The sequence below is a fragment of the Artibeus jamaicensis genome, unplaced genomic scaffold (assembly GCF_021234435.1).
Source record: "Artibeus jamaicensis isolate MK-2021 breed Jamaican fruit bat unplaced genomic scaffold, CSHL_Jam_final contig_519, whole genome shotgun sequence".
In the NCBI taxonomy this organism is placed as follows: Eukaryota; Metazoa; Chordata; class Mammalia; order Chiroptera; family Phyllostomidae; genus Artibeus; species Artibeus jamaicensis.
Window position 1 is genome coordinate 37707063 of NW_026521871.1, and position 23461 is coordinate 37730523.

The window sequence follows — 23461 nt, forward strand, 5'->3', positions numbered from 1 at the left end:
TCATGTCTCTAGCTGTGGGCAGTGTCCGGGGGTTAGCAGTCTTTTCAAGTTGCTCTTCATCCACACCAATCCAATTTTGACAGTATTCCATGTACATACTCCCCTCCACAAACTGTTCTCACAGACTTCTGAATGCAAGACATTTTCCTGTGCACTATTAAAGTAGTCACTTTAAATTGGCCTATTAATAAAGAGCCATCGCAGTTATTATTCATTACTATAAGTTTAGAGGATCCTCAGGCACTCAGCTCAACATACTTATTCTTAGTGCCGAATGTTGGAGGGAACGGTGTTAGGTAGTCCAGCCGGGGTTTTACAGTCTCCACCCCTACTGTTGTTGCTGCCTCAACGGGAAATGTTCTCCTAGCCATTTACAGTCTAATGGAAGATAGGTCATATGTAAGGGGAGTGCAGAAAGAGTGCGCTGTCTCATTGGAGCTCGGAGAGGGCGTAGTTAGGAAGGGCAGGCAGCTGGAGAGGGTTACTCTGAAGGGGTACAGGACAAAGAACTGTGGGGATGAGAATGTGAGAAGGATGAATGACGTGAGGGTCTGCGCGCTGGGCAAGGGCGATGGGGTGTGAACCGTGGCTTGCTGTGAATGGCCCCAAGGCATAGGAAGAGCAGCCCCTAAGGGTGTGCTATGCATTGAACTGGGTCCCCCACCCAGAATTCTCTGTGTGGGAGCCCCGAGTGCCAATGTGACTTTATTTGGAGACCTATAAGGAGGTAATTAAGGTTAAATGAGGTCATACGGCTAGATCCCTAATCCAATAGAATTAGTGTCTATATAAGAAGAAACCAGAGATGCCCTAGCCAATTGGAGCGTCATCCTGTACCCCAGAGAAAAAAGGTTTGCAGGAACAATTCCCAGTCAGGGCACACACCTGAGTTACAGGTTCAGTCCTCCATGCGGGTGTTCACAGGAGGCAGCCTGTCAATGGTTCTCTCACAGCAATGTTTCTCTCTTTCCCTCTCTTTCTCTTTCCATCCCTCTCTCTCTGAAATCAGTAAACACATCCTCAGGTGATAACTTTTTTTAAAAAAGAGAGAGCAAAGAGTGCTCCCTCACTCCCTGCCACCTGAGGACATGGAGAAGGTGGCTGTCCACAAGCCAGGGAGAGAGCCCACACCTTGATCTTGGTCTTCGCAGCCTCCGGAACTCTGAAAAATAAATTTCTTTTGTTTAAGCCGCCTAGTGTGTGGTAGTATGTTATGACACCCAAGCAGATTGATACAAAATGTATATGAAGTTTCCATCGGAATGTTGGTAAAAAGATTCTGCATCATGTACCAATTCTGAGGGACTGTGGGTGTTAACTAGACCTGTTCAGGCCCATTCTAAACAGATTTCCTCAATAAATTTATTTATAACACAACACAATCCACTGGCTTCAAAAGATGGTTTGGTGTTTGTTTTATCCCAAATTTTTGACAGGGCAAGAATTGATCTTCCTCCTCCTCTTGCTTACTGCCAACAAAACGTCCAGCCAGCATTATAAAAGGCTCATGGTAAACATGTCTTTAACCGAATTAAGAGTCCCTGTTATTGAGGCACTAGGTGAAGAAGGCCTACCAAAGGAGAGTAACCAAAGAGAGGGTTTTGAGTTTGAGCATGTCCACAGCTCCAAGAGTTGAGGAGTCAGGAGGTACCGAAGATCTGTGTGTGTGTGTGTGTGTGTGTGTGTGTGTGTGTGTGTGTGTGTTCGTGCGTGCACACGTGCCCCCACTCTGCAGCTCGGTGTCCGCACAGTCCACAGCCCCAGTGCCCTTCACTATGAACGGAATCCAGGTTGCTGTTTATTTCACAATGACTTTTTATGAATTGCACTGTTGAACTTTTAAGAATGTTGCCCTGGCTGGCGTAGCTCGGTGGATTGAGCACGGGCCTGTGAACCAAAGGGTTGCTGGTTCGATTCCCAGTCAGGGCACATGCCTGGGTTGTAGACCAGGTCCCCAGTAGGGGACACGTGAGAGGCAACCACACATTGATGTTTCTCTCCCTCTCTTTCTCCTTCCCTTCCCTTCCCCTCTCTCTAAAAATAAATAAACTCTAAAAAACCCTCATCTCTTAGCATTCAAGCATTTAAAAAAGAGAAGAATGTAAGGTTTTGTGGCATCTCTGTTGGCTGACCACCTCCCTCCCATCAATTCCCACCTGAATTCAAGCAGTCTGAAACGCTCTTCAACTACCATCCAAGGCTGTGGCTGGGAATCATGCAAAAAAACGTTGACCTCTGGTTGACTAAAACCCTAGAGGCCCGTGTTCCTCCTTTCCCTGCTGTTTGCAGCCAGTCTTTTAACCTCTAAAATATGTACATGTTGCCATAAAAGTCAGCCATTCTACAGCAAAACGAATTTGTCAAAATGTGTTCGTAGTATTTTCCATATAAAAATTTCAAATGTAAAGAAAAAAGTTCTTTATTTTCTCAATTTTAATAAACATCTTCTTGTTGATTCATAATCACCTTGGTCATAACCACCCTAGGGCCTCACAGACGAAAGTTGAAGACGGTTTCAGGAGTGTTTTCCGGTGTCTCAGTCATAAAGTTTTAGCCTGTGTTCTGTAAGGTGAATCAGTAAGTCGAGACATTTCCATTGTTCATACAGCCCAAAAGGCTCCGAATTGCCTATTTGTGGAATGATAGAAACCTTTGATTTACTTTAATAAAAAATTCTACTAGATCAAGAATCAATGATGTTATAAACTTTATAACTTTTTTAGGGGACTAGTGGGAGAACCACAAAGACACAGGACTCATGGGCTTGGAGTAAACCAATCTCTCAACACAGATGAGTGTCTGAGTGTTTTCAGCTCTTTACCAAAGTGCTTTAATATGCTGGCAGCCAAAACCGTGGGACCTTTGCTGTTGTCGGTGACTTTGAACCTCCCATTTATGTGAATGAACTGACACACTCGCATGTGGATTGCACACTAGCCATTTAAAGTGGAGCACTCATTTCTGAAGGAGAGGGTTTGGTTTTCTAAATGCCTCTTATTCTGTTCCTAGTTTTCTCCGATCATTGACAGTCGTTCTTTAGACGTTTTTAGACATAAAGCAGCTTCCTCCAAACTTGTGCCCAAAAGTAAGCATGAAAAAAAGCAGGTTAGAATTGTGGATATCATTTTAGTATTAAAAACCAGCTGATCCTAGGTTTAAGATGAAGCCAGTATTATGGGCATTACTCAGGTTTATATGACATTAAAGATTCACCCTTATAAAAAAGGTCACACAAACTTACGGTTTAGAATTGTATCCTTTATGCCAGCGGTCACATGGCTTAAGCATATTTATCTCAAGAATCCAGCATTTCTTGTATACAATCAAATTTTATATTTTAAATTTACTCATAAAAGTCCTACACAATTTGATTTTAAAACAAATGTTAACATGCTGTATTTCCAAAATAGCGCATACAGAATTGGCATATTACGTGAAATTATTCCTTTCTTTACCTATCAGTCATGTACTTTATGTGATTGATGAGATTCAGCTTCCTCATCATTCACTTGCATTTCCAAAGATAAAGAGCATAGCAGACCTCATCCATAAGTTTCTCAAAGGCAGGTCCTCAGTTCTTTATTAACGGGTTACTCTGTCACTGTATTTCTCTACCCTCTCGTCCACAAACGAGGCTTAAGTAGCCTTCCGCGGAGTTCATAGGGATCTGACAAATTCCATTAGAAAGTCAATTTAGCTTTTTGTTTCTCTTGACATCAACACACTGGGTCAGCCTGTGTCTGAGAGGAGCATGTCAGAATGGTTGTCTGACTGCATTTCTCATTGTCATTCTCTGGGGTGATATCCCTTGAAGGTCATATTATAGATCGTTTTATCAAAGGAATGTCAACAATAGTAGCTGGGCAAGGGTTGGTTCCACCTAATCAGATATGTCCTCCAAAGCCACTAGCAGCTTGATGCCCTAACAAAAAACCTGGTTGCCAAAGTACTTCACCATGACTTTGGGCTGGTCTCCAACTTCCCATGTCCAATCTGCGCATTTGTTCTCAGACCTCAGAAGTACATTGCTTAATGTCTTTTATTCAGTAAGCACAGGGTGAAAGCCCAGATAAATGCAAGTGTGCAAACAGTGTGTCACTGTACTATTGCTCCTCTGTACTATGGTGCACCTAAGCAGATACGTACCATGCACATAGCTGTAAGTATGCACTTACTGTTTTTGGTTTGAAGCTCGAGTCTCAGACTTACTTAAAAGCAAGTCTGGGAAGTGAGTCCAGATGATATTTGGACCATCCCGAAATCAGTCTTTAAGAAAAGGAGGTTCAGAGTAACAGCTCATCAGCAGATTGTCTCTAAACTGGACTCACCTGTGGTTAATTTATAGCATTCCATCTTTAACTTGTAGTATATTGTAGGTCAGGGGTATCAAACTCATTTTCACCAGGGGCCACATCAGCCTCACGGTTGCCTTCAAAGGGCCGAATGTAATTTTAGGACTGTGTAAACGTAACTGCTCCTTAACAGTTAAGTGAGAGTTCAGCACTGCTGCCAGGTAGAAAAAGGTGCCAGGCTGGATAAAAGGAGGTGGAGGGCAGATTCGGCCCACGGGCCTTGTGTTTGCCACCTGTGTTGTAGGTGGATGGGAGGGATGCTGTGGACCAAGTTTCTGAATACAACATGGTCAGTTTCCTCGCATCTGTCTGCTGGATAGTGCCCACCGGTCTGGGCATGCTTCTTTTCATGCTGCAGCACTTGTGTTCGCTGAAATCTGCTCCTCTAATGTTATTTATTGACCAGTTCAAGTGCTAAAACTAAATCTTTATAGACAGCCTTTATTCCCGTGATAGGTTATTAAGTACCATTTCCTAATGAGATCAGTCAAATAAATCATCAGAAAACTGAAGTCTCAACAGAGCATAATGTAAGGATTTGCTGTAAGTATGGGCTAAACGCATTGAACTCGACGGACCTTAGTTTTGACAGATTAAAAATAACCAGCTAAGAAAATTAAGCACTGAAGTTTTATTTTTATGTTGTCCTTAGAGAAACAATTGATTCCTTTTTATTTTGGTTTATAACTTGATTAGAAATTGAAAGTTGGCTTGTCAGTACATCCGTGCACCATTTAAGGAATCCAAGTGCATCTGATTAGGAAGCGTTTAAGGTCACGCCCAGGGGCAGATAGTCCCAAAGAGCACTTGGTATGGAATGCATTAAAAATTTGTTTCTACTGCCTTGTAATCGGCCTTAACTATGACCTGTCACCTCCACAGTAGATTACCTGGCCGGGGGCATGGGGCTCTCAGTGTCAAATACCATGTGTGACGAGACTAGAGACTCAACCGTAGTACAAATGAGAATCAGATTTAAATTACTAAGCTAATTTCCATTTCCGATTTTAAGCAAAATTTAATTACTTGCTTCCAGAAATAAGAGACAGTCATGTTTAATACCAGCAGGCCCCTTCTGCCTGCCGTAAGAAATTGATACACCCTTCCTTTTTTTATTTCTTTCTCTTTTTTTGGTGCGATGTTGAATTAAAGATACAATATCTACTTGTCACTGTAATAAGAATTCTTAAAGTCTGGATGAAATACTTAACATGAGTTGACACCACTGTGGCTTGGCGGCACGTACATTAGGAATAACCTCAATGAAGTTCAACGCCGATGCATAATTGTCTTATTATCTTTATAGGTATAGTTCTCTAGTATTATTTTGATTTATTACTGATTTTATATGATTATCCTAGACTGAGTAGTTTAAATGTGTGCAGACCTCTAGGTACCTGTTGGGCCTAATTTGCAAGTGAACATACAGTCATTGCTTATGCAAATAGTGAACATGTTCTCATTCAGAGGCTAAGAGGCAACTTTGATCTCAAGATGCCCCTGCTTCTCTACCTGTTTGTTAATAGAGTTGGAAATCCATCCTGGTGTGCTGAGCAGGTCGTATTTTCTGTAATGGTTTTCTCTTGAACCTTTTAACTTTGTGTTTTATCTGGAAGAATTAAAATTTTTTTTATATAATTTAGTACATTTCAAATTGATAACTATAAGCAAGAATCCTCACTGAAAGTATTCTATAAGTAAAATGTTGGCAAATGGATAAAATTAAAAGAGATAATCATTCTATTATTGTCATTTGCCCCAAATAGTCATTGAGGTGTATATTTCCTATAGGGCTGAAGTTTTTGAGTGGTGTTTCCCAGACCTAAGTCAGACAGGACGGCATCATCAGTGCCAGAAATTTGCTTTTATGATCCCTGACAAAATGGAGCAAAACTTGACAGGCCCGGATGGTTGATTTAACCTTACCCCCCAAAATGTATTTTTTTAAAGTCATGATTTCTAAGAACAGTTGCTGTGTGTGTGTGTGTGTGTGTGTGAGTGTGTGTGAAGAATGCTTCTTTGAACAAGGAAAACATTATAGATACAAAGGGAACCTAATTTGCAAGTGAAAATAAATTGTTCATGCAGATATGAGTACATTCTCATTTAGGGGCAATCTATTCATTGCCTCTTTTATTTGCCCCCCCCCAAAAAAACACCTCTAGACATATAATCACTATTCAAATCTAGTCAGCATATTTACACTAGAAACAAATTTAACCAATTGCAGAAAAATAGGTGGAGCTGTTTTAAGCATTCATTAAATCTCTCAGGGCAAGAGGGTAAATTAAACTTTATAAGGCTACTATAAAAATAACTTTTAGAATTTCAGTATGGTTGTGTAATTTAGTGTTACCAGATTCAATTTTAACACCAAAATTTAGCTTCCAAAAAATCCTCCCAACGAAGCACTCTGTCCGGGAACTGCAACTCTGCCCGCCACACAAGCATCGAACAGTTAGGGCGCCAGCACGTCCCACTCCGTGCCGAATCAAGAGCGGCCTTGCAGTGTCCAAAGAGAATCCCACGGTCTGACCAGTCTTGAGTAACTACCGCGGCAGGTCCACGCCCTGCAGGTGAGCTTCTGTCCTCGGGATGGAAAGTGTTGTCCCTCCTACCCCGTAATAGTGTGCGTCATCATGGCCAAGAAGCCAGCTTTCTACAATTTATTTTCTCACTTTTGATGATGCATCTTGGAGAAGGAAATAAGGTAGTGTGATGTGAATCTTAAAATGTTGTTTGAAAAGCTAAAACACCAGTGAGGGTCAGACTTCCATGAAGAATGACTAGCACAACTAGCTACATGGGAAATAGCCGTGGAAGCCAGGCCGGTGAGTGGGGGACGGAAAAGCTGCAGTGTGTTCAGACACCACTGGGCCCGTGGGGCAGCGTGGACTGTGGCTTTCAGCTCTGCGATTTGAAGAACCCAAAATTTCTCCTACTCACAAAACAGAACTAAATTATACACATAGTCTTGTGTTCCAGTGATAGTTCAATTTCTCTGTGCTAAGTATGGCCTTTGTAGTTCCCTATGAAAAGGGTACAAATCTCTGGAAAAGATGGCACACTAGTTGACAGTCATATTGTGGTCAGGTATATGACCATTTCCTGTAGAGAGAAAGATCTGTGTCAAGTACCCTGGGGAATTAGCCAAATGGGGAGGGAGTCAACCCGATACAAGCTGCATTTCCCCTACCTTTGTAAACAAAGTCGCCGTGTAATCAGAGAGAAGCCCAACTTTGAATTACGACATCGGTGATGAGTGAGAAAGTTGAAGAGTGTTGATATTTGTCCTTAGCCCAAAGCAGTCCTGGAGTGTGTGTGTGTGTGTGTGTGTGTGTGTGTGTGTGAGAGAGAGAGAGAGAGAGAGAGAGAGAGAGAGAGAGGAACTTGAAGCTGAGCTGAGAAGTGTCAAGGTAAGAAAGGTCAACAGGTCACAGCGGCAAGTGCAGCAGGGCCTGTTAGGAGTAATCAAAGGCCTACTCAGGGAAGCAGCAGGAAACAGAGGGCTGGGGTTTCCACCCAAGGGAGGTTACAGGGGCCATCTGGCCAGGGAGAAGTTGTCTTAACTCTGCAAAGGTTTAAAATCCAGTTTAAAACACTGATGGGGAAAACCCCACAACGAGCAGTGTGATCTTTTTCCCTCTCTCACATGTGGGAGGGGGCGATTCTGCCCGAATAGCTCAGCATCATTTTAAAGGGGTTAATAATGTATTCGCAGATTACTTTGGCAAGTGCTTCTGCCACCTCTTTTCTTTCTTCCTTTCTGTGTTTCAAGAGGCCTCCTCATGAGATCAGTGGCTTCCAGTTTCTTCCTTGGAGATTGACCTCCCTGGGGAAGACTAGAATGACAGTGCGGGCTGACCAAATTGTTGTCGGGAGTCATTTGTTGCTCATGAGGCTATTAACATGGACACCAGTTCATACTGATGTATTATTTTAATGCCAGCACTTTACACTGAGTGAGTGTGAAGTCTTTCACCAAGACTTTCTGGTTTCGAACAGTGGTTTCACACTGTAACAGTGTTGCAGTGTTTGCTCTCTCACAACAACACGTGTGCCTCCTTTGAAAGTTTCGTTTCCTTCACTAAGAACCAGAGAGGAGGGCAGAACTTTAGAACAGCCCCTGCTGGAGGTAGAAGTATGACTGAGGTATTGGAAAAATATTTTAATGGGTAAAAAGCACCTGAAATATCAGATTATTGGAAAAAATGCATTTTTATGCATAGTTGGCTTTTGCCGCTGAGGCTCTGGGTGGGGGAAGGTGGGGGAGTGCGGGGGGAGGGGGGATAGAAGGTTTTGAAAGTGGGCCTTGCATGACCAGATTTGTGTCTTTAAAGAGTAAAAAGCTTCGTTCACCTGAGAATAGAGAGAATGAAGACAGGGTGACATTCAGGAAGGTATTTTTATGGTCCAGGTGAGAGAAGACAGAGACCATGCAGAAGAAGAAGAGGGGAAGGGCCAAGAATCCTCAGGACGTGGTTTCCTAGCCACTGTGACAGCATCACTAGTGACTGTGAACTTGACTGCTCCTGGCCTCCCACAAATTTCCAGGCCAGACTTGGTGAACGAGAAGGAAGGATGCATTTCAAGACCAGCGAGTGTTGTTTAGTCAGGTCGTGGTGTCCGGTGGGTCACCCCATGCTCTGCCGGCAGGAAAAGGGAACACAGGGTTCACAGGGTACCATCTAGGATATATTAGAATTTATTTGGACATGATTCTTTACCTGCATCGGAAGGATACAGGGAGAGTCTGAATCTAGAAATCGACCTGCCCGCTCGGCTGAAGCAGAAGTAGGGGAGAAGCAGGATGTGTGGAGAAAGTTTGGTCTGGTGGTAGAACGTGGTGCTCAAGGACTTAACACAACAGTAGGTTCAAGTTCAGGCAGGATGTCTGAACTAAAACAAGAAACTCCTGAATATATACTAAATATAATAATCTTTACAAATTATGAGGATCGAAACCTTCAAAGACTAAAAGAAACAGCAGGCAGGGAAGCTTGAAGAGAAAGCAAGAAGTCACTTTTAGGAAATAGATCATATTATCTTCTTTAGACTTAAAGCAGGTATAGACTTAAAGCTAAATAGTAAACCACATAAATAATGACTCTGGGGATGTTCAGCTGCTTACCATCTCAAGTCAGGGGCTGGGGAGCCGCTGATCCTGTAGGTGTAAATGTCATGGAGACCCAAGCGTCAGAAGGAGAAAGGACGTCCAGCCAGGAACCTGATACCACCTACAAACTAAATTCCATCCTGACCAGGGGGTCTGATTACTCATTGATTCATTATTAAACACTTAGTGAAGGTCACCTCCGGTGCCACTGGTGCTCTCTGGTTTTGTGATACAAGCCTGAAAAGGAGACGCTGCCTGCCCTCAAGGAGAGGTGAGAGTCGGCAAGCAGAGAGCCCAGTGCCCTCCTTAGTAACGGTTGGCTCAGCAGAGGCCTCAGCAACACCCTCTTGGAAGAGAGGTGAGGAGCAGGGCCTCAGCCCACATCAGAGGCCGCCCCTTCGGTGGGAAGTCATTCCTCAGCACGGACAGCCTTCGCAGGACTCCCCAGGCTGCCTCGGCCACAGGTTTTCTGCACTCGGGCACGGGCAGAATGATGTAGGAAACTGAAACCGCTGAGATACGGTCCGACTCCAGCTCCAGGCGGGTGGGTCATTTCTGTGTCTGGACTCGAGTGCAGATTCCCAGATGCGGTAGAGACTGCAGCCGCGTGCGGTGTCTGAGGCATGACTGCTGCGTTCACACCTCCTCGCACCCACCTCCTGCCCCGCTCCGAGCCCCTAACTAGGGGTGTGAGCAGTCAAGACGGTCTGAGAGGGGAAATGGTATATTAGTGTAGTTCGTAGTGGATGGACAACATTTGAGAACTCTGGGGTAGAAATAATTTTTTTTTAATTTTGAAGAAAAGGTACGTATTACAAACTAGTGTCATTAGATTATTGTTGTCATTTTCCACTTCAGTCAGGTCTGCAAGTAGCAGGAAGAGGATCGGGATAATTTTTGGTCACTCGTAGCCAGACACCATGAGGAAAATACTCCAATAAGAATTATATTCCATGGTTAGTACGAACAAATGTGTGCAGAAAATACAAAGGTGATCCTTTTGTAGTTCATGAGTGTGACGATTGGGTGTTCGTGCTCCTGTGTGACAGGTGCCCCCCCACAAACCTTGTTACAACATCGGCACGTTACCCATCTGACAAATGAAAAAAACGAAAATACAAAGGTAGGCAAAAGTAGGTTTCCAGTTGTGAGCACACAAAACAGTTTGTTCTTGTATGATTATTTATAATTTCCATATGAACAACTGTAAACCTACTTTTGCCAGCCTGTGTATGTCGGGGGTGGGGACGTAAACTAGACACCTGGTCGGTATAGGCCAACGGGCTGTCAGCTACTCTCCCTTACATCACTTACTAACTCATGTCAGCGAGGGCGTGGAGAAGCAGAGCCCCCCCACGCGAGAGCGGGGATACAAACAGGTGTGGCCTCTTTGGACAGCACTGTGGTCGTCCCTCTGATGGGGAAGCGGGAAGTTACCATGTGATCGAGCAGCTCCTCTCCTGGGGGTGTACCTGAGAGAGATGAAAACACGTCCATGCAAAACTCACACGCAGATGTTCATAGCAGCATTATGCACGATCGCCGAAAAGTGAAAACAACCCACGTGTCCATCAGCGGGTGAGTGCACTAACACATACTCATGTGCTAGAATATTACTTGGCAATAAGAAGGGATGAAGGACTGATGCGTGCTGCAACCCCAGTGGACCTTGGAAACATTATGCTCAGTGCAGGCAACCAGTCCCAGAACACCACGTGTTGTGTGATTCCATTTATGTGAGATGTTGAGTTGGCAAATGCATAGAATGCAAACAGAAAGTGCATTCCTGGGTGTCTAGAGCTAGAGGGTTTGGGGTGATGAGCTGGTAGGTACGAGGTTTCTTTGGGGGCTGATGGAAATACTCTAAAATGGTTAGAGGGCTGGGCGCATAGCCCTGTGAATGCACCAAAAACCGCTGCGTGCACATGTTAAACAGGTAGATTGTGCGGAATATGAATATAGCTTAATAAAGCTGCTGCTTTTTAAAAATCTAGCTTTAACACCTTACCAGCTCTTGCTGTCTTCGACGTGCTGCAGCCACAGCTGTTTGCAGTGGTGTTTGGGGGAAGGTAACGTGTGACTCTCTGGTACCTTAGGTCCTCTAACGTTAGGCTTCTGAGGTCATTGGGAACTACTGCTTAACTAAGCCCGGCTGCACTCACAGTCCAACAGCACCATCTGTGCTGTTCGTTAGACAAGTCCATTCTGACAGATCGCTTTGTATTTCAAAACAACGTTGATTTAATGACATAGCACTGCTGTGTAGGCTCATGGAATGAGTTTAAAAAACATCAGGTCATCATATACTTAGGTTATAGCCAATAGATTGTTTATTGAGCAATCTTGACTCAGGAGGCATTAACATGGAATGGTTTTCATTTTCTCCAGTCTCACTGCCTCAGGCCAGGTTTTGTTGAATCTTGTTTTTCTAACCCTTAACAATATTTAGCAGATCTCATAGCACTCAGGTCACTTTCCATTATTAGCAGATCAACACAGTCCGTTTTTAAACCCCCGTCTGATACCTGATTTAAATTTAATTTCTGCCTCCCATCAGAGTAGATGGGACACGGTCTGGTTCTGGGACCTCCTTTCCCTCCCTTTTCACTTCACCTTGGCCTAACTTCCAAGCAGTAGAGACTAGATAACAGGACAGAAAAGTGTCCCTCTACCTGATGTCCCTTTCATCCTTTCCACCTCTTTGGCAAGCAGTGTCTTGCCATCTCTGCCTTCTGGGTGACAGGTGACAAAATGCCACTTCACCTTTGGGTAGTTTGGAGAGCTCACCTTCCAGTTTCCTGATGTGGGAGACCCAGCCTTGGCTGCACCTCCATGGCACCCCCCCTGGTGGGGCCCCCAGATGTGGGGCAGGGGCATGTGCACACACATGTCCGTAAATTCACTGTGCACTGCACTGCTGCGCACTGCACAGGTAAGCTGTGCAGTGCTCCTCAGTGCAGATCCCACAGGCCAGTTAAATCTCCCAGACGACTTTCAGTGACTGTTGCCAGAATCTTACGTGCTTCCACCTTATGGCTGCAGCTGACAAATGAGTGTGGTTTTAACATGAATGTTGGGTGATATTTTCATTTAAATTAAATGAGAAAGAAGTGAAAGACAAAGGATACTGGAACCTGACTTATTAGTCAATGTCATGAGCAACTTCTTTGCTGAATAAAATAATAGTTTAAATACTGGAAGACTATATCCTTCAATTTTTATGCCATTCAGAGTGTAAGGACTCTAAATATGATACATTTTTATAAGTTTAATCTGTTTTATTAACATTTTTCCATCACTTTCTTAATGCAGGCAACGAAACAATGAATTAAATCCCAGTTTGTAGCATTTGCCGATTTCAAGCTACATACAGCGCCTTACTGGATGCGTAATTGGGACAAGAGGCACAGTAGCACACTGGTCTTTTCCTACAATACAGATAAAGTAGACATTTTAAAAACTATGAGGATAAATAACAGCAGTAAAATAATTAAGAAATGAATCTTGTTTATTACCTTTATAAATTATTCTGTTGGAACTTTATATAATTAAATTTTACTAACAGCTGTGTTTAAATTCCTAACACATTAAAAATTGGCTGGCCAGCTGGCTCAAAAAATACCACTGCCCCTCTCTCACCACGTTCTCCTGCGAGCCTCATAGCTGCTGGGGCGCCCTCCCTGGGACGCCACCTTCTGTTGGGACACAGAGGAGGTAGTGGTGCAGGTGCTTCTTTGGTGGTCTCTCTGCTCGGTGCCGGGGGTAAACCAGCAGGTCGGCTGCTGTGCGGCTCATGTCTGGTTTAAATCTCCAGCCAGGGAAGACACCGGAGTCTCCTGGCAGGCACCCTCCGTGTTCACGAGTGAGTCTGTCGGTTCCTCCTTGCACAGCTGGGAGAGGGAAAGTCGTCTCTCCCTGTCTGTGTGTTGGTGGGAGGCGGGCAGGCAGGGAGGCTCCACCCCCCCACCCCCACCCCCTGCACTCCCAGGGCGGTAACTCAGTGTTCCCACAGAGCTCTCTCCTCTTCCCTAGTTTATGGCAGACTCCTGGGACTGTCAGCTTTCCTTCTCTTAATAAGTCTTAAGAAAGGTATTACAGTCTTTTTTAGCATTCGAGGTACTCAGTACCTCTTTTAGCATCACCAGTTATTAATTCTGGGTTAGCAGCATATTTTATGAGATTTGTATATAGTTTTATTTAGGACTCTCCAATTTAAATCTAGTTTCATAATGCCCATTATTTGCTTTAAATTATGGACATGATTTTCTCCCTAAATTATTTAATATATATTATATTTTACATATATATATGCACTGCGTGTGTGTGTGTGTGTGTGTGTGTGTTCAGGGTACTTATTCATCTTTCTGGTTTGGGTTGGGCCTATAATTAGTAGTCAGGTTTCCCCACATTCCAGAAGGCAAAAACCTGTGCTTTGTCCTACCCAGATGAATTCAGGTTTCCTACACCTTGATAATATTCTTCAAAAAGACATGAGATTTCTGTAACCTTGGAGTGAAATACCTTTAATTGCTCCAAGTCTCAACCTCATCAATATTAAGGTTCTACCAAATATCAAAACATACTATAAGACTACAGTGAGGCCCTGGCTGGGTAACTAAGTTGGTTAGAGCATTGTCCCAATATGCCAAGTTCGCAGGTTCAATTCCCAGTCAGAGCACATACAAGAATCAACCAATGAATGGGTAACTAAGTGGAACAACTAATTGATCTCTCTCTCTCTCTCCCTCTCTCTCCCCCCCCACCCCACCCCTTCCCTCTGTTGCCCCTCTCCTCTTTCTTCTCTCACTTCCTCTCCCCCATCCTCTCTCGCCCTTCCTCTCTCGGTCCAGACTCGGATAGGAGCCCTGTGTGTGATAAAGCCGGTACCGCACGTAACAGTTATGACATGTAAACACAGGAGAATATTTCTGAAATACCGGGGTGAATGGACAGTGCCTTTATAATTAAGCATGACATCAAACCGGGAAATATTCAGGAAAAATTGACTTGTTCGGTTAAAAATTTTAAATGTATGCATGGCAAGGACACCTTAAACCAGGTTAAAGGACAAGTGATAGACTGTGACGAAGTACTTCCTCCACACAAAGAGGGTGAATAGTACTGACGTTGAAGGGGCACCGAATTTATTTTGGCTGAAAACTGAAAACCAGGGTTCAAATCAATGAACAGCCTAAGGCGAGGGTGAATGTTCCCCTAGTAAAATGATCTTCTGAGATACAAGAGTAAATGCGAAATCTATTCTGAGAACTTAAAGAGTATAAGTTTACTATTAAAAATGTCATGTCTTTCAAGTCGGTCATTACGATGCAGCAGGATGACTCCCCAGCACTGCCAGATGCCAGACGGCTCCTTTGCAGCTTTGCGATACTGAAATAGGTGTTTTCATGCGAGGAAAAGCATGAGTTTTGTGGAGGAGTTTTCCAGCTATGCCAGTGTGGGTTGCTGATAATGGAGATGTTGCTATCAGATCAATAAGCTTTCCTTCTTCTCTGCTGGTATCAAAGGTAAAGACTAACTTCCTCGACCGTGGACTCAGAGAGTGGGCTGGTGGTGTTGGTACAGTGCCATGGAAGCTCTCCGCCAGCCAAAGCTGTGTGCGTGCTTTTTTATCAGTGCTAGTGTCTGCAGTGGACAGACCAGCCGTGCAGGCCTGGGCACCTCTGGAACCGCAGCCGCAGCCTGAGCCTTGGTTTGTTGAGCCTTGGCCATGGACTTGGGCCAGCAGAGCCTGAGACCCTTGGCAATGTGGGCATAAGCGCGTTTCCTAAGCTTGGGGTGAGCAAGGCAGGCTAGTTGAGCTTGTGCCTGCCGCCCTTTAGGATCTTGCGCTCGGCCTCCTTGGGCTTTACCGGGTCCTTGATAGGCTTGGCGTGTGCCTCGTGGCTTGGCAGAAATTGCAGGAGACTTAAAATCAGTTTCCAGTGATGCACTTCGTAGTTTTTGTTTGGTGAAGAGGAAGAAGCCTGATTGGTGATAATCTCAAAGATTGATTAAGACTTGGAAAGTAGTAATAATCCAGAAACCCAAAATAATGGGAAATTTTTCCTTCTTTTTTAAGAAAGAAATTGTGACAGAAATAAGGTTGAACTAATCTATGTTTAAAGACCATTATTTCATATAATATGTATGTAGCCATGAAATCTGAAAGCTTGTAACAAGATTATGCCTTACTTGGGGGCAAAATTATAAGTACACTACACAGAAAAGCATCTTACTCCATTAAATTCACTGTGAGAGTCACTGGCTACATATATATGGCGTAGTTTCAACTGTTCCTTGCAGTCTTAACTTTCTTCCATTCAGTAAAAAATTTTAGCATTAAGATCTATTTGATTCATAACACATGATTTTAAAATTCCTTCATTTTGTATTTTTATTTCTTCATTTATTCTTTAACAGATTTAAGAGTTGCATAAATTTGCAAAGATTCACACACAGTGTTCAGCAGGGTTTATAAAGCACAAAGAAAAATGGAAAGAACCCAAATGGCTCTAAACAGGAAATAGTTACTAATTCAGATGAATTATGAACTAGGTCTGTAATTATTGCTGTAAAAAGTTGTTCACCATATTTTTTTAAAAATCAAAAGATTACAAAAAGCCAACTATAAGCCAGTCTTCTTTGAATTGTGTATTGAGAGAAGTTTACAGAGATGTCAGTGTTAATAGTACTTTTCTGTAAGTGAAGTTACAGGTGCACTTCACTTACCACTTTCTTTCTCGTGCATTGTCACAGGTGGTTTTTAAAACTGTTAATGATTATTGTTTTTATAGTTAGCATGCATAACTTTACAGATGGAAAATATTTCTCTTCTTAAAATCAAACTTGGAAAGATAAAAGGGGTCAAAGAAATTCACTGTTTATTTAAGCATACAAGAAATTTTTGCCTAAGGCACGTTAATTTTATTAGCACTCTGCCTGTTTTTGAGATATTTCCCCCTTCTGGCCCTACCGAAATAGTAGTGACAGTCACAGCTTGCTGTTCCCTGCCCTTCATCTGTCTCCTCCTGCCTCCTCTGAGCTGAGACACAGAGCAGTCCTGTTCCTGGTTCCCCTCCCCGCCCCTCCCTGGGTGTGTGAGGGTCTGGGCCGAGGGAGCACAGTGTCACTGACGGTTCTTCAGGCAGTAAGCCCACTCTGCACCTCAGTCCACAGCTTAGGGAGTGCAGATGGGTGTTTAGGACGTCTCCTTAGTGTAGAGTCTACCTAACACTTGTCTTTAGTGATGTGGACTTAAACTACTGAGCCCAAATGTCACCCCAAGGCTTTGCATTCTAGACTGGCAGTCATTGGAACAGGATGATTATTTTCAAGGGTAAAGAAATGTGACTCAGCTGGGGGGGTAGGCTGGGATGGAAGTAAAAGACAGAAAATCGTACATGAAGTAAAAAAAAAAAAAAAAAGAAAGAAAGAAAGAAAGAAATGTGACTCAGACCTCTCTTTGGCCTTTTTGAGAGTCTAAGTTCATTATTTAGTCTGACCTGAAGGACCACTATTCTAAAAGTATCTTGGGACAGTTTCCAGGTATTTAGTGTCCACGTTTTATATTATTGATTTTCATCTTCTTTAACTCTGGCTGGGATGCTTTAAGTGATAGAGTTTCAGTCTCAGCATTTGGGCAAGGGAAGGAAAAATTACAAAGAGTAGGCAGACAGGCAAAAGTTGTAAACAAACCCAGTACTGAGTAATCTCTTCATTGTCTGTAACAGAAGTGGTGTAAGAAGCTGGGCCCTTCCTAGAATAATTATATAAGCTCAGCACAAGCCGAAGAAAACTGAAGTGAGGTTTGTTAAAACTTAAGCAAGGTTTAACCAGGAGGCCTTTCAAAGGCTCAGTTACCATCAACCGCAGGTCGATGAAAGGTCGTGTTTCCATGTACCTTCAATATTGAGAAGGTGGGACCATGACTGTCTCACTAGGATCTCAGAATCTTCCCAAGTTGCCATGGCCTTAGACCACAGGCACATTTCCATCCTTGCCTTTCTCTTTCCTATTCAGTATTAACTTTTGCTAATTTTTTTGCTTTTCCCCTTTGTTTCCTTCAAATCCACTTGGTCTAACACACCCAAATTCTCAACACCAACTATAACAGGAACTAAAAATTAGGGGAAGAGTAAGATTAGACAATGTAGGGAAAGGGGTGGATTCTGGGAAGATCTCATCAAGGGCCCTGGAGTTCCCCTTCCACAGCCCACCTATGCGTTCTCAGTGAGCTACCCACTGGAAATCAAGGGCAGGTGGGTGGGCAGTGTGTGGTAGGGACAGGGAGAGAATTAGACCTGACCAGAAACGTGACATGAGGTATCGGCAAAAACACAGATCGATGGTTCTTAGAGCGGCTGGTGTGAAATGTGCTCTGGCAGTGACAGGTCATTTGCAGGTCATTGCTAAGGTGACAGCAATGTCATTGCTAAAGTGACATTGTTCCGGGTTAGAACGGCAGCTCCTCAGCTCCCCCTTGCCTACTGCCACCGCCACGTCTTACCCCCAGCCCACCCAGCCTTCCACACACTCCTCCTCCTCCCTGACTTGGAAAATGGAAGAGGTGCTGGTGTTTACTGACCCCTGACTCTGCTTCCTTTCCAGCTGACCCTCTGGTAGGCAGCATCGCCACACAGTACATGACCAACAGAGCGGAGCACGACCGCATGGCCAGACAGTGGACCAAGCGGTACGCCACATAGGGGCCTGCGCCCGCGCCTGCCGCCCGCCGGACCTGTGCAAGCACATTCACCAAGTGCATCGATAGACCGACCCAGCCCTCCGGACCTCGGTTCTTATTTTCTTATTTTTATTACGTTGTGAACTGTTTTGTGATGGTATGTCATCCTTCTTTCTCCCTTCTTCCTCTTTCCTCCTCTTTCTTTTCCTTTGCTCTCCCTCCCTCACGTCCCCCCGCCCCATCCATTGCCTTTTTAATTTCTATTAACTTGAAAGATCTGGGTTCTTCTTTCCCACCTCATTGTGGATGGGAGCTTTGTTTTCAGTGCAGACAATGTTGGATCTGTAATAGTAAGAGCTTTCTTACAAAGCGTTGTGTTCCTGTGTGGTTTTTTTGTTGCTGTTTTATTTGGATTTCTTTTCTTTTATGTGATCTTTGGGGAAACACAAATTCAGAATTATATCTCGTTTCTACTTAAATGTAGTGCTTAGGGTTAATTTTTTGTACTGAAGTCTTTATTGGTGGGTGCATGCTACTGGGAACAAGTTTTTGTACAAAAGCTTCAATCAGAATCACTGTGCATTACTGAGACTCTGTTTATCACTAGCCTTCTGTCCCTCACACAGAAGACGGTTGGATTGAACAAAATAATAAGTATTTTGATTTACTTAAAGTGCTTGTAAATTTCTTAGGGACCTGCCACTTTTGACTGTGGATCAGTTGATGTACACTTGTACTATTAAAGCACTCAATAAATCACTGTGGCTGATAAATGCACTCGTGGTAACCTGGCGTTCGCTCTGTATCCGGGTGACCAGCATGGCCCTACGTGCAGCAGGACTCAGCTAACTCAATTACACATTCAAGTGCATTGCACACCCAGACCCCTAATATTTCTTTGTAACTGCGTCACTTAGCATGTGGAATTTCTCCAGCTGTCTGTCAATAGCCTGATGATTTTATGGTTATTTCAGGTCACTGTCATTTTACATAATGGCTGGGCATTCCTTTCTCAGGGACATCCTTTCTGTTACAACCCTCTTCACACAACAGTTAAGATATGTGACTCCAAAAATAGCCTCCTAGTGAAAGAGAAGCCTGAGCTGATCGTGGTGTTCAACCACTTTTGAACTTAACATCCCTCTTCCTTTTTCTCCTGAGATTGTTATAGTGGTGGTCTTTCAGTTTCGGTTTTGTTGTTTCTCCATCGTTCTAGCACGAGAAGTAAACTCACCTGTACCAGTCATGGTCAGCACACTCAGTGATCAGGGTGTACGGGTCTGGCTTTGACCTTCCGGCTATTTTAGGTAGACAGCAGTAGGAGGAGAGGAAACCTGTGTGGTGTGGGCGCGTGGCGTGAAAAACACACTGCTGTGCTGATCGGTGACTCCGTGTCCCTGGTGCTGCACAGCCTGGTGGAAAGGCCCGCTTCCACTGCCTACAGCAACAAGCACCCCCCCCCACCTCCGCCCCGACAGCTCGGTCTCACTGCTGACTGGTAAGATGTACCAATCAAGTCATTCACTTTAATATTTCTGGTTCCCATTTTAAGTATCTGATTCAAAAGATGCCATTTTTGTTGTTTTTTTAGTGGGTAAAAAAGTTTTTATTTTGAAAATCTTACTTTTAAACCAGAGTACCTAGGAATAATTTTCTTTTCTTTTTAACAGCAGTATCACCATTAATTTTCTCTGAAACATCTTCCAGCACACCAGCACACCTTCTGGTCTCTATTGAAACTATTCAACTCTGCCCTTGTAACAAAAGGAACCACAGACAGTGGATCTGAATTGGCATAGCCGTGTTCCAATAAAACTCTACTTACCAAAACACTCAGTGGTCAGCCTCGGCCTGTGAGGTGCAGTGTGCTTCTCCCTGACATGGGCCCCCATAAACTAGGGGGGACAGTCAGTAACTGCTAAGGGGAACGTCTCTTTCTTTGAAATAAAATAAATTTAATTACTATAAAAAAAACCCAATTTTTAGAAATTACCCAAAATGTTTTATTGCCTTTCTCACCACAAAGATTTTTAATAGTTCTTTAATACTTTAGATTTAACAATTCAGGCCTAAAAGCATAGAACCATTATAATGTGCAATTTTATTGAACTGGTGGGTTTTTTCACTTTCGACTGAGTAAACCAGACTCATGATATTAATACTGATTTTTGTGGACAGTGTTTGAACTCAGTTTTTCTGTCTTTTTATAAAACATCAGCTCCATTGGACACACACTTTAAATGATATATCCAACATATTATACCTGCCTCTCTTACTGGTTATGCTCATATCATATAAAAATGTATGTTACTTAGGAGCCCAAAGATTTTAACAAACGTAATAGGAAATCTGTCTCAAATCTGTGTTTGCTTTCTCATGATCCATTTTTAGGTTTTATGCCAATTTGATATGAAGGCTCTATAAAAACTGCTCTCCCCGTGTTTATGAACTATATAGATGCTTTATGACAAACAAATGTGCCCTCCTGTCAAAACGTAAAAGCTAGTGAACTCCAGAGAAACCAACTTACTCTTAGTTGAGCTTCTTAAGTCTCAACATAGTAATTTCATTTGAAATTTATAATCATGGCAGGCAGTACAATTCCAGTAAGTTTTCAAAAATGTTCGTAAAATAAGGCTTGGGAGAGTTTAGCACTCAGGAAAGCTAAATAGTTTTGCTAATAATTTTGAGAATAACAATTCTAAAATTCCAAGAACAATTTTATAACTACATATTACTTACCTTTTCAAACCAATTGTTGCTAATTATTGTATTTTGTGGCTTTGTTAAATAAAATGTTGGCAGATTATTAACTGAAGCAGAACCTCTGATCATTGAGAAAGTAGTTTGAAATGATATTTATTGATTTTAAATAATTCAGAAAGTTATAGCCTTAATTTGTCATAAAACAGCAAATAAATAGAACATTCTTTATCTGTTTTTCTACAGGAATCCATTGAAGATAACAATTGCAAAAATAGTCTCACTTTTCTTCTTTTTCCAATATTAGAGAGGAAACTTGGAGGTTCATACTGGATTAATGGTTTGGGAATTAGGAAGAAAGGAAATATTTATTCAAAATGTACTATATGCCAGGCCATAGTTACCTAATGAAACCTTAGCCTAGATTCTTCTCCGTGGTCTGTAGTGCAAGGACAGTGCAAAGGGGCAGAGAGAGGTCACTCGCCTGGCAGAGCCTGCTCCGCTGAGGTTGCCTGGAAGTAAGAGGGTCACATTCTTCACTGCCTGTTCAGTCTCCAGCTTGAAGCTCCTGACAGACACATCAGGGACTGTGGCCACCACCCTGAACTTTGACGGGTGTAGTCTCTGTCCTTGAGACCAACACGTGATGTCATGTTCACCACGAAACAACTTCCGGGTTCTACGATTTAAAAATCAAAGTAGTTTCTGAGCTCTCATTCAAAACCTACAATGAGAAATTCCAGAAGTTATTATTAATCCCCAAGAGACCCCATTCACTTTAAGCATTAATGAGGAAATTATCTTTAAATTCAAGCATGACTGTCCATTTTTATTTAAATGTAAAACATCTGTGCAAACTAAAGAATCCCAAAATTCTCATGTGTTCTTGGTGGCGTGTAATAAAATACCAGGATGTACTTGTCAGTTCGGATTTGGGATATTGGAGGAATGGTAATGTTTAGTAATCGTTGGGGATTTTTAAAATAGTTGAATAAGAAAGAAAAACAGGTTCATGTAAAAAAGTGTTTCTATGGTAAAAGCAAAAGTCATATAAAATGAGTATATATTTAAAAATAGTTTTACATAATCAACTTTCTTGGGCATTGCAAAATAATACAAAGATTATATGTATTAAACTCGCAAAATGTTTGTAAGCAATTACCTTGATTTGTTTTATGGCTTAAGAGGCCATGGAGCGAGCCGTTGGGTCTGCGCAGCCGAGGGAAACCGGAAGGTGCACTGGTTAAGGACGACAGAAATTTTGTCAGAGTGGTATTATTTATAGCAAGAGATTCAGAGTGTCACTTTGGTTTAGGGGAGATGAATAGGGAACTGTAATTCCTTCTGAGGCAGAATCTATAAATTATCTCCAGTAGCCATTCTCCCTTTCTTTCTTCTTTAAATATAAAGCTATTGGAGTTTCAGCCAGGCACGTGGCCACTTAGCTAGAAACTAAATTCCCCCAGTCTCTCTGTGGTAGAAAAAAATGACCCCCATCCTCAATCCTTCAAATATCCACATCCTTCGCAGCTTCTTCCATGAAAAGTGGGAGCCCTTTCCTCCCCACCCCTTGATTCAGGGCTGGCCTCGTGACTCGCTTCGGCCAGCAGACTACAGGAGGAGTGATCTTGTGCTGGTTTCAAGCCGGTCCTTCTGAGGCCTCGTGCACTTCCCAGCTCGGAACCCTTCATGCCTTGAGAGTAAACCCCAGGCCAGCCTGCTGGGAGACGAGCGACCTCATGGGAAGAACTGAGACGACCCTAGACAGACCATCACCCGATGTCCCCTGGATAGCCCAGCCAGGATCCGCAGAGCCATCTGCCCGATGCAGGCATCAGCCCAACCAAGACCAGATACACTGTCCACCTGACCCTTACATTGGTGAACGATAGTAAGTGGTATCAATCTAAGCCCCTAAGTTTTGAAGTGCTTTGTTACACAGCAATAACTAATACCATTCCTTACAGCTGGGCGTTGCCATGAAACTAAATTCTAACCAAAAGAAGTGAAAAGAAGTGATGGGAGCAAACTCCAGACCTTACCCTGTAAAAGGAAGCCACTACCTCCCACTCCCTCATCACACTTCCCGTGGTCTGGGTTGTAGACACCACACTACCGAGCCAGCCGTGACCATGTCGGCAAGGGCAGCGCCCCGGAGAAGACCGAAGTGCCTTGGGTACATCCAAGCAGAAATGTGTAGCCACCGGATATACTAGACTTACATGCAGGAAAGCTCATGTCCAGGACTAGAGCTGTGAACTTGGGAATCGTTAGAATATGGAAAAGAATGCGACTGTGGGAGGGGGAGTGAGTATAAAATGAGCAGAGAGGGGCCAGAACTAAGCCTTGGGGGTGCACCACATGGCCCACCCCCTGTCCCGCCCCAGATGCCCAGAGGTGACATTTTAACACATTTATTTAAAAATTGGTAGATGGAGTATTCTGAGGAATTATGGGAAGACAGTGGAGCTGGAATTGGTGAGGAACCACAAGCAGAAGTATGGACAAAGCAGAACTCACACAAGGGGAAAACTCTACAGGGAGAAAGACATTCTGAAGTTAAACCTGCTTCCTGCTGCTGAAATTCAGAAGCTGAAGCTGCTACCA

The 23461-nt window shown here is 43.2% G+C and overlaps 1 protein-coding gene and 1 non-coding gene across 3 annotated transcripts in view; both read left to right on the forward strand.

Annotated features, from left to right (window-relative positions):
• UBE2E2 (ubiquitin conjugating enzyme E2 E2) overlaps positions 1-18928 on the forward strand; it is a 256777-nt gene extending 237849 nt beyond the window's left edge. For both annotated transcript variants that reach the window (XM_037143987.2, XM_053669343.1), the window contains exon 6: positions 18076-18928. In XM_037143987.2, coding sequence (XP_036999882.1) covers positions 18076-18173 — 98 coding nt within the window. In that variant the 3' untranslated portion in view covers positions 18174-18928. The remainder of the gene's footprint in view (positions 1-18075) is intronic.
• Positions 10463-10567, forward strand: LOC119048443 (small nucleolar RNA U13). Its single transcript, XR_005082345.2, has one exon. It is a non-coding gene; the product is annotated as a small nucleolar RNA U13 (small nucleolar RNA).
• Positions 18929-23461: the final 4533 nt, after the last annotated feature.